Source organism: Gavia stellata, chromosome 10 (genome assembly GCF_030936135.1).
Source record: "Gavia stellata isolate bGavSte3 chromosome 10, bGavSte3.hap2, whole genome shotgun sequence".
NCBI lineage: Eukaryota > Metazoa > Chordata > Aves > Gaviiformes > Gaviidae > Gavia > Gavia stellata.
Window position 1 is genome coordinate 34,294,683 of NC_082603.1, and position 11,834 is coordinate 34,306,516.

Sequence of the window (11,834 nt, forward strand, 5' to 3'; positions counted from 1 at the left end):
GTTCAACCCCATGGTACATGACGGATAAAGATCCTGGGAACAATGGTTTCTATTTTCTGATGCTTTCTCCAGTCTGGTGCATGCCACCCACAGCGAGGTCACACAGATTCCCCTAGAGTCCTAGAGGAGAATTTCAAAAGCAATAGCACATTGCTTTTTCCTTTCAAATTAACAGTAAAATTCCCATTAACTTCAGCAGGAGCATAATTCACTCTGAACACTTCAAAAACACGCAAAACACTGACATAATAAAACAACATTTTTGAGCCATTTTTTTCAATTTAGCTTTTCGCTAGTTCAGTCACCTACAGCTCTGTGGATACAGGTTCTTGTGGTTTTTCACCTTCCGGGGCTTTTTTCAAGGTTATATAGCAAGATGAAAAAAAATTAGGAGACATTTTAAGCTTTTCCTGTTAATCTCTTATCTATGCTGTAAAAAGCAAGCTGCTTCTTTTGGTTTTCCTTTCCGGCTTCTTCAGAGAGTTCAGTAGTAAGAGTGAGAGCATCTACATATGGCTAAGGAATCATTTTTCAGATGTTCTGCACTTACCTCATTCGATAATGGAGCCGGTGTGATGTTTTTTCGTCTATCTTAAAGACCTGGTTTGGTGCATACCAGAGTCTTTTGTTTTCATCATACAGCGCAAAGAGATTATGGCACAGAGGAGAGATAGCTGTCAGAAAAATAAAGAAATGTATGAATCACAAGGCTACGATACATATGCACACCTCGAAAAATACAAATGCATAAAGCAAATATCTGATCTTGCAAAATAGACCACAAAAAGAAACCGATACTAGGGTTAGTTTAAAACAAACATCAGAAAGTTACGGTTAAAGTGGAACTGCAAACTGTACATCGGTTCACTCCATCGGTTTTATTGTGTATTAAACACCATATCATGTCAGCTACTTCTAACGTTAAACTTATTCTGAAATACTGATTTTGCCAAAGGTCTGAACTTAAGAGGAAATGACTTAAAAATCTTAACTTTTTCCAGATCACAGAAATGGGTGTTTTAACAAAACCACTCAGCGATACCACAACCCTGTTCTCAGTTTTATTTTATTAATAGATTTTACTTCCATAGTTGAAAGAGAAGGTTTTAGTGAAATGATGAAAATCCCCTTCTCATTAGCAAACAGGCAGAAAGCATAACGTGCCATTTTTCCATTCTTTCCTAATTCAACAGAGGGTTTTCCAACAAAGAACAGACTTTGACTTGTATGTCTAGGCTGACCTGCTTTAACCTTTGCATTTACATCATCCCAGAGAAAAACAGGTTATGGTACGTTTACAGGTCGACCGTTGTTTGAATTCCTTGCTTCAGTTTCCTGCTCAGTATAAAGCAGTACCTTTTTGCAAAAGCCCTGGTCAGGCAAGCAGCTCTGTTGCAGAGAGCACTGCAACATGTGCTTGAGTGTCTTTCTGAAACTGGGCCACTGGAGAGCATTTTGTTGGGGTCCTGCAGAATTCAGTGAAACCATTTCTACAGTGAATTGGGGAGAGAGAGCCGAAGGGAAGAAGAGAAGCCAAGGAAATAAAAACTGAACAGCCTAACTGCAAAGTTCACAGAAGGTGGGGTTGGGCAGCCACTGCCTTCTGCAGGTCAACAAGCAGTACGCAGATGCCATCGATAGTTTAACTATTCAAGCTGTGATTTACAGCAGAGACCAGCATCACAGGCTTGCTGAAACAGGTAAGACTTTTGTACTTCGCTACCATGTGCTGTGGACTTAGCGAAAAGCGAGAGAAGGCAGACAGAAGTTCCCTTAAGGAAAGCACACTTTCAGTCATTTCTTCAAAGGTTTTAAACTTCCAACAGAAATTACTGGGAGCAGTTGCACAGAACGTGGGTTCACACCCACACAAACAGCAACAGTTCACAGCTCTTACATGCCAACATAGACAGGTGAGTTTCAAGTACTCCTCATTTTCATTAAAACTATTCAAAAGCAACATAAGTACTTATTTGATGAGGTTTGTCCTTCAGATTCCCATCATTCCTGCCCTTCCAATGGAAGAGAAGCAATTAGGCAAATGAACTGAGGGGTACTCAGTGTTACAAGAACCAAGATGACATGGGAGAAGAAAAAATTTCAAAGCAGCTTGAAAACTTATGCTCAGTTCGCCTGTTTATACAGCCAGATTCACCGCTCCCATATCAGCTGAATAATATTTAGTGCTCCATGAAGCTTAGGGAACACAAAATTAGGATCAGGGCAGGAAAGAACTTTAGAACTGTAAATATAGAAGTACCCTGATTCATGGGGCTCAAACATAGATTAAATCCACTAATTCCAGTAGAATTACATATAAGTTCAAATATTTGGCTGAGTCAAGGACCACAATGACAAAGCAACAAATCTTCATTACAGATTTATACACTACTGCAATTGTGCACAGTTCAGGTAATCTTAACTGGTGAATTATTAGTACTACAGACATCATAACTCTCTGCAAAGAAGTGTCAAGTAACAGAAAACTAAAACCGCAAAAGCAGCATATAGGTTTGGGTTGGTTTTTTTTCCCATCAGCCCTCTCCAAAATGTTTTATAACACGGGACAGATCCTGACAGGCTTACCAACTAGTATACAAGGTAAAACAAGCTTTGTGTTAACTTATTTGTACGTGGTGCCTTCTCTTCTCTTAAAAGAAACCTAATCATCCCACCCAAATTAAAAAATCAGTACCTGTATCTGCCAGAAACCAGGGTGGGAGATAATCACTTTACACAAATCTCAAGACAGTCTCTCCCACCATTTCTTCCACTCGAAGCAGTTTAAGAACTGCCCAAACAGACCCTTGGCAAAAGTTTCCATCCTAGACTACATAACATGCGTATTTCTTCTACAAACATTGACTTACATGCAGAGAAGGATGGATCACTTTCGATACTGTCAGGCCTTGCCACTGAGAACTTATAGAAAATCCATATACTCACAACACCTCTGGGCAGCTTCAATGCACAGCTCCTCCGAGGTAAACTCGCCACTGGTGTAACAAATGGGTTTTTTATCTTGCAGGTAGAAAAGTATTTCTAAACCCTGATGCTGAGCTTCCAGGCTTACTTCACTCTTCTTTGTGCTCCTCATTTTTGCACAGAAAGCCATGGCTTTGCAATCTTCTTTTACGTTTAGATACTGGAAGTGGAGGAAAAATAGTTAAGGAAAATGCAAAGAAGAGTTTGAACATTTGTCAGAACGCAAATCCACTGCTTAATGAGGCTACTGCACTCTATGAAGGGCTAGGCACAGCATTTCTCAAAGTCTTCACAATGGGAACCTGCTTATTCAGAATCAGTACTTTTCACAAATGAGGGGAAAAGTAAAAAAAGAAATGTCAGTGATTATTCCGTTTATGCTAACTCTGTTCCAAATAATTCCCTTCTGTTCTGGTAGTTCCGCAACTATTCTAGAAGGTTTCTCTACTTACTGTAAAGCAGGAATAAGTTTCACATCCTTAAGCACCTAACTGGCTGAAAAACAATACTTGAGGCTGGGTAATATAAACAGTACAATTTATATTTCCTTTAAAAAAAGAAAGTTACCTTCTATGTTTACAATCTCCTTAACAGCTAAATATTTCTGATAGTTTTCTCCCTCTCACCCTTTGTTTTTTAAACTCCCGATACTTAATGTGTCATGGTGAAATGAGCTTTACTGGAGAGTTATTTTTTATTATTACTACTTCTCTCTCTCCAGAAGGAAAGAGTAGCGCTAAGTAGGTTTAATGCAATAGCTTTCAGACTGCCAAGAATGCATACAAGACAGCTCTGACTCGAAAGAAAATGCGTGTTGCATTTTACAGCCAGTGCTTAAACAGAAAGAGTGGAAAGGAAACAGATGACCACACACCCCAGGTATTATGGGGTCTGTGTTCCACATTTTACTAAGCTTTAGCTCAATTAATAACAAAAGCCCAAACCGCCAATTCTATAGTTTATGAAATCAATCCTCCCACCGAAAAACAAACAAAACAAACGAAACCTCAAAAACCAACACACCTGCATTTATGTGACTGTCTGATCCTCTATGCAACTGAAACAGATTATCGTCAGGCTCTCCAAGAGCAACTTGATTCTGGCTGAAAAAAAAAGAATTAACATTGTCAGGATGGCTTTGTACAGTTTGAGGCACAAAATATATGGTCAGGCTGATAAAATGCCACTTGCAATCCAAGAGAATCTTTCCATTAATATGACTGAGATCCAGATCTCGTCTCAACCAAAGACAGTCATAGCAAGCATCTAGGAGTCTCTTTAAGTCTACTGATTTCTTTTGACTCTTTGGGTGTGCTGGCTGAGATGCAAACAAAAAACAGGGGGAAAGCCTTGGTTATTCAGTGGGTTTTTTTTCATATTTTCGGAGCATCAACCATCAGTGTGGTGTCATACTCACTGCAACCCTTAGCTGTGACACCAAACGAGCATTCTTCTCTTTACCTCCTTCATGGCTTTTGAAGTCACTTCATTCTTCACATTTTTAACTACATGCTGCTAATTCAAATTCTTCCCTAGTCTCTATTGTTTCTTCCCCTTCCAGATGATCAGATTTTTTCTTTGTTTTATTCTCCTTTGCTCTATGAACAGTGCCCCCTTGGGTGGGCAGCAGAGAAAAAGGAAGCTACTCAAGGGAGTATCATTGCAAGGGTCCTATTTCTCTCAGAGGAACCTTGTTCACCAGGAGCACAGCCCGTGACTTCAGTGCCATCAAGTGGCAGGGGCACCTTCCAAGAGTCGTCTTTTTCTTTTTTTTTTAAGCCTTATCTAACACCACAAACCACCTCAGTATTCTGGGGCTGGTTTGCAAAACTACTCCCACCCGAAGTTAGAGGTTATCCTTATCACCTGACGCAAACCAGGAAAATATCAATGCCATCTTTTTTCAATGGCAGGTGTGAGAGTACCTCTATTTAAAGTATTGTCTGATACCAGGGCTGGAAAATCAACAAGACACTGCAGGAACACTTAAGAAGCAGGTGGGGCAAGAGTGGGCATTGGTAAGACATCTCCCTAGTCCCAGTCCTGACGGTAGAGCATGGAGCATCAGTGAAAGAGCTAGCATGCTTGAAAGGCATGGCTCCATGTTTCCTTCCAAAGGTGGACAGGCTGCTCCTCTCCCACTGGCATGGGAATAAGCCAGATGGGGATGGAGTCTGGACTTCTTGAAAAGAAGGAGGATGGGGGACTCTGTTCTGCATCTCCGGAGAGACTCCCGTGCTCTGGCACTGGTCCCGCGTCACTGTCCATCAGCCACAGCTCCATGCTCTCAAGGGGAAACCAACCCACTTGCTTCTCCTGGGGTAGTCACTAATTAAGTACGACAGTAAACTCAATGTGACAAAACGTGTCTAAACTAAACTTGACAGTATTGCTGGTTTGGTAAACATCACCCATCACTCATGTGAGGCTCCGAAAGACTCCTCCATTTGTATTCTCCATCCCTCCTTTTTCTCTTCTTCCCTATCTCTGCCAAAACACACTTGAACTAAATGTATATTGTTTTTGCTGCAACAGCATTAGGCCTTAATCTGATATCACCAATATGACTTCAATGAATATTGCTTTATAAGCCTTAGGCTTAGTCTGGAGAAAGTCTGACGCTCCTGCACAAGCTTCCATTATGCTTGGAAAGTGCCCAGCAAATATGACACTATCATAGAAAAAAATAACATTTAACAGCACAGCACACATTTACAATTAAATTGCATGTTCCCTCCATCCGTGCCACTTTAATGCTAAATTTGAGTTTCCAGACACATTCCCTTGGCAATAATATGGGGAAGAAGTAATTGAGAGCATGATTACTGGAATATGCAGACAAGCCAGTAATTATTTCTGCACAGCACCATAAAATTTAAATGCAAAAGATTAAAGATATTAACTTTAATCTAATTGAAAACACTCCCTTTTAAATGACATCTCTTATAACTGAAACTCAATATATTTTAATGTCTGTGTGGGCATCATATTAAAAAGATTGTCCAGATGCTTTAAAATACAAAGAGAAATATAAAACCATTGCCTTCTCACAGACTCATAAATCAAAATTGTTGCTTTTCAACATAGCGCTCTTTGGTTTTGCTTAATAGCTGGTACTCTTGTTTCTAATCTCGGCAGCAATTCCCAGAATACAAAAAAACCTTAAGTGCTGCTTCATTTACAATACGCTTTGGGGGATGAACCAACCGAACTAACATCCAATCTAACGTACTATTTACTAACGAGTTTTCCAGATATTCCCATGCTCAATAGCAGGAATTCACCTTTTTTAAAATGCATCTTAATCTTCAAAAAAGTCTCCACTGAACAAGATGAATTCCTGCTCTATCTCAGCAGTAGCCTCTCTCACCAGTCCTACACAATAATACTATCATCCATACAGGTCACGGCACCTGCTACCAGCCAGGACAGCGTTAGGGCAGCCCTTTGCTCCTCCAGACCCTGCTGCCTGCAGGCATGTACAGGCAGCCGTGCGACTGTCCCCCGTGCAAGGCTCACCCCAGTCCTGTGTGCGTGACTCAGAGCTCCCCGTGGCCATTACGTTCGGTCTCTTGCGGCCTTAGGCATCACATTACACACCCCTCATGTTTCATCTCAGAAATCTGAAGGGAATTTTTATTCTTTGCCACTTAAAAGGTTTCAGAGCCTCAGTGGACCATTGTTTTTTTGTGTATCTCCTGCAGATTATCTCCCTCCCTCGTGAGTGTTTCCCTGATGAAGTTACAAATACCATATGCATCCTGTCTCAGACTGCATTTCGCTTGGCTTGCGCCATGCTCCACTGGTCTCTTCCTGCACGACAAGCTCCACTTTGCCCTTCTCATCCTTGCAGCATCTCTCAATGCTTAACCCATCCTCTTCGAGCAGCACTACTCCAGGGGACAAGACGTAAGGCGACGGGGATGCACTCAGTCTCTGCTGGGAGTTGTCTGACTGACAGGACAGCATTTGCTTATTTTGAAGCATATTTTCTCCTCACCTGATTTCTGTTTCTCATGGTGGAAACAGTCTTTTGTGATGCACGCTGCAAAACATTTAGGGGAAGATAGGATGGCTCTTCTCAAGATACTGCTTGTTAGCTCCACATGCATTATAGCCTTTTGAGCGCTCCGCAAAGCAAAGGGTTTCTCTGGTCATTTAAAATCCTGATCAATGCATACACACATACCTGCCACCTTCTTAAAAGCCTGTATTTCAGCGGCAGAGTAACTCGGCTGGCTGGCAGCGTGAGCACATCCCCAGCCCGGTGCACCACCAGCAGAGGGGGACAGCGATTCATCCTTCGTGCTAGGGTTACAGCCGCAAAACCACTGATTTTGGGTGCACACAGGCACAAAAACAAAACCATGCACCCACAATTGCCTAAACTCGCACCTAATTTCTTTGGACGAGGTCAACAAACAGATCTGGGCCCACAGAAGGTATTTTTTTTCTCACACACAGATAAAGCCCTCGCAAAATTTTGGTATCGGAAAGATGAAAAGTTAAAAAATAGGGAGAGAGAATTCTAGAGGGTAAATTGTTCAAAATCAGTTTGTTTCTGGCTTGGCTATTAAACTATTAAGGCTTAATGAAAATTTGGGAGAGAAAAATATTTGGTAAAAACTCAACTTCCTGCCTATGACTTGCCATGGCCAAGATCTCCTTAGTAAAAGCAGAGTGGTTCAAGCGCAACAGTCCCAGCGTTTCTAAGGAAAAAAAAACCACATATGTACAACACCATCTGTTAAATAACCCCTTTAAACTTTTGTATGCCTCAAAAATCAAGGAAAGAAAAGGCAGGGGCATAAATGAAAATACTTCAGAAACTTTGCAAATCTTCCTTGAACCAGAAGGAAGACGTTAATCCACTGTTGTGGAAGGAGGCGGCCGGCAAAGCCCGCCTGGCTCCGAAGCCTCCTGTGAAGCTGGGGTGTCTGCACCTGGCCCTGCCGAGAGCCTCCCCTCGACAAAAATACCCAGAAACACAAAAAGAGCTTCCCTTGAATAAGGAAACAGGATAAAACTATCGGCTGGGAGATACTCCAAGATGTCAGAAACCAACAGATGCTGGGTCCAAGCCCCATTTTTAAGAAAACTTCTCACCTGAGCTCAAGCAAGGCCACGTAGCTCAAGCTCCCCACCCGAGCAGACAAGGGGTTTGTGGGTTTTTTACCCCAACTCAGTCTTCTCGCTCTCAGTGGGACACGCTTAAATTTTTCCCGGCAGAGCTGCCACAATTCCCAAAAGAGAGGCACTGCGACACGGAGGAGATGCAAGCAGAGCCGTCGTGCCTGTCAGGAGAAATGCCCTCAGCTGCCTGAAAGCTGCTGCCTGCGCGTGCTGCCCGTCCCGGCTGGACCCCATGGACTCAGCACCCTTTGTTTTCTACACATAAAACATTTTAATGGGCAAAGGGAAAACTCAAAACCCACACAGGTTTTGAGGTGGAAGGTCTGTTTCGGGGGCAAAAGTCCCTAAAATGTGAGGAGAGGAAAATCCCAGATAAAATCCGACTAAACCAGAACTCAGTTTGAAGCACCATGTGCAAGCTCTTCCTCTTTTCTTCCCTCTCAGCCAATTTAGTTTCTGGTTTCATGACAGGACAGAGCCAGGGGATGTTTATGATTGCTTATGCTAAGAAAGTAACAGATAGGCTTTGCTTAAGCATGCAGGGCATGCCATTTTTTTAGTATTCATAGTGTATGTCAACGCAAAATTTCTCCATTATTATTTTTTCAACACACACTAGTAAAGGAACTTGTCACAGCCCGTACAGCACGGAACATGCATCTAATCTAGCATACCCTGTTAGAGAGTCGTTTAAAATAAAACCAGGCGCTCTACTTAACTTCATAAATTTCAAGAAGAGAGAATGACAGTACTGATACGATAGCAAACAGCGATGAGGCAGCACATTAAAATGCCAAATCTCTGAAGGGGCCGTTGCACCGCTGACCGACCACCCTCCTACAGCAGCCCTGGGAAGGCACAACCACCACCGCAGCAGCCAAAGGTCAGATCAGCCTCCATTAACTAAAGCTTACCGGAAAGAAAAAGCTAAAAACTTTTCGCTGACGTAGAACATCACCACACACACAGCTCCATCAGGTCTAAAACTCTTGTCCAAGTAAGTCTGAGGACAGCACAAGGTTCAGCACCACCCTCTCTGCTGCCTGCGGTGCCCGTGTCTTCTGACCTGTGGATCTGCTCGCTACACTAACTCAGCTCTCAACACTCCCATTCGCTAATAACAAATAATTTAAGATTAACCGTAATAACTACTATTGGTGCTCTTTTCTGGGGATGTTTCTTTCCAGTCATACTGAAGAAATAAAGCTTTGAAATATTATTTCTGGAAATTCAAAAACCCAAATGCTACAGGGCAGAATGAGGTTGCCTTTTTAACTGTATTTGGGTTCTTTCTGGGCATATGCAATATTTCATCACCTTTATGGAGGTGATCACGTGCTATTTTTTTTTCCACAGGACACTCTCACTCAATGTGCAATTCAGTATTTACTTTATTTTAGTCAGAGTTACCTCACCTCATGCTGTTTACCTCTCCCCCAAAACCAGAATCACTTAGTCCTCTTGGTTTTTTCTATAGTATTCATTCTGCGATATGACTGATCTATGTTGTAAAACTTTGCTTTAAAAATCGGGCTGAGAGCACATATAATGGAAATTTTCATGCAGCAAAGTTCTTAAGAACTGAAAAACAGGGTGCGTACGATCGGGTATGTCAGCCAGCCTTCATTACTCGCACACTTATATTAACAGATGTTATTTATTTCCATTTTTAGCAATCGAACTCTGAAAAGCAGAGGAGGCAGACTCCTGTCGCATTCACTTACTGACTGCTTCAGACCAGACGCAACGCTTTATGAACCCACTCAATTCACTGTCGCACTATGAGAACTAACCGTGCTTGTTTCCTGTGCTTTTCCAACGCAATTTCAGCTACTTCTCTGAATTTTGTGACGTTTCACCTATGTGGGAAGAAGTTTTTCAGCTCGGTCAGAAAGCTGCGTGTTAATTTACCATCTTTATGGTCCCGTCTGTAACAGCTGTTGCAGATGCGTGAGCACACACACAAACACATTTTCCTCTGTATTACCTGATCCTTCCAGCCTCATGTTCCTTTGGATACGGACTGGGCTTCTATAGTGACCAACAATTTTTATAGCTTGCTTCTAAACTATAAATGCATACTTAATTTTTTCTCATTCACAATTTCTGGTATAATAACAACTTTAAGTAACACAATTCTTGAGAAGCTTACTGTCTGTTACTATATCCTTGTACAGTCAATACTAACCACTTTTCAGCTAAAGTGGTATCAATTTCCTGGGAGGCAAATATCTTCAAGTATCAAGCTTCAAGCCATCATGGAAAGCTACCAAGCAATGACATGATTTTTATGTAATTACCATGTAGCCAGTACTCCAAAAAGCTATTACACGCAAACTAGAGCAAAGTTAATTTTTTTTTTTCCCCCCACAAGCCAACCATCTAAAACAGAGCTTTATTACTAAGACTGATGCTAACGGGACAAAAGGGGGAATCCAGCCTTAAAGCCATTTACATGGAGAATCTGTTTTTATTCCTGCCTGGGACACGGCATTTAACGATCCTTTTCCTTCCTTTATGATGTTCTCCACGCCACTCACCTATGTCCCCACTCTGTGCCTGCGCTAGCAGTTTGCACCTTTCAGATGTGATGGAAGTTCTCTGGCAAAGAGCCACGTCATCTTCCCAGCAATGAAGCAGATCTTCAGGAAACGCGGCCTCTTCCTGGTGGCACTGCACTGATTTAAGGGGTTTCCTGAAGTTTAGTTCAGATGTGTGGAAAAACTTTCAGGAGAATCAGTCAGTGCGGCAAAGACCTCCAAATCCACGTTTTCTTGGAAGAGAAAGTGTTAAGGGTGTGCAAAACTTGTGTTCCTTCTGGGCTTAACTGGCAATTGATCCTCATCAGGTCACTAGAGCTGGACGTGGCAAGACTACACATTTGCTCTTCATGCCCCAGTTAAAAGCTAAAACTTCAGCGAAAGCTAATATAATGTGCCTCACAACTGGGGCAGACAGAGAGTGAACACGGGGTCACGTACATCAGCTCCGCTAATGCACGGTAACTCAACTCAAGAGTCTTTGGTTGTACGCCCAAGCCACAAGTCAGCACAGCACTGAGGTCTATGAGGAGGTGCTGAAACCCCAGTAACGGCTCTACCTTTTCCAAAAGAGGAAAACATGCTGTAGTCATTCCACAGATCCATCAGAAAGGCAGGGGTGGAAACAAACATAGAAAGAATGGAAGAAAAACCACTACAACACGTGTGACATTTTCTGCCGACTGGAAGACTACAGAGAGCTAACATTGTCACGCAGCTCACTGCGCCATGGATGTAACGCACCAAGAGCAACCATCTGGCCAGGATGGTGCTGGGATTTAGGAGCACAAGGAGGAATCAGTCTCCAACAATGTGCCAGGACTTCTACAAAGCTTCAACACCTACCATCCTCCTCCACAAAACATCCTAGTCATTCAAGCTCCCTTTGCTCTCTGAATATTTAGGAGCTAGCAGCAGTTTTCCTAAGCAGGAAAAGCCACCAGGAGGGAGATGAAGCACTGTCATTGTCCACATCTTCCAGATGAAGGTCTGTAACTGCAGAACAACTGCCCCTTTTAATCAGACTGCAGCAAGAGAGGTCGCTTCATCCTGTTCTCGCAAGCCTTAAAATCTCAGAGATGCCACCACGCTGAAATGTTTAACAAAGAAACCTGATGTCTGGGGACTTGCTATGCATCTACAGGCTCTCCTCCAAGTTCTCCTCCCAAGCCAAGA

The 11,834-nt window shown here is 42.4% G+C and overlaps 1 protein-coding gene across 1 annotated transcript in view; it reads right to left on the reverse strand.

The window, feature by feature from the left end:
- The window catches only part of JAK1 (Janus kinase 1), a 29,115-nt gene extending 25,973 nt beyond the window's left edge, over positions 1 to 3,142 (reverse strand). Inside the window, exons 1-2 of the mRNA XM_009814040.2 lie at positions 2,947 to 3,142; positions 551 to 674 (exon numbers count right to left, since the gene is read on the reverse strand). Coding sequence (XP_009812342.2) covers positions 551 to 674; positions 2,947 to 3,115 — 293 coding nt within the window. The 5' untranslated portion in view covers positions 3,116 to 3,142. The remainder of the gene's footprint in view (positions 1 to 550; positions 675 to 2,946) is intronic.
- Positions 3,143 to 11,834: the final 8,692 nt, after the last annotated feature.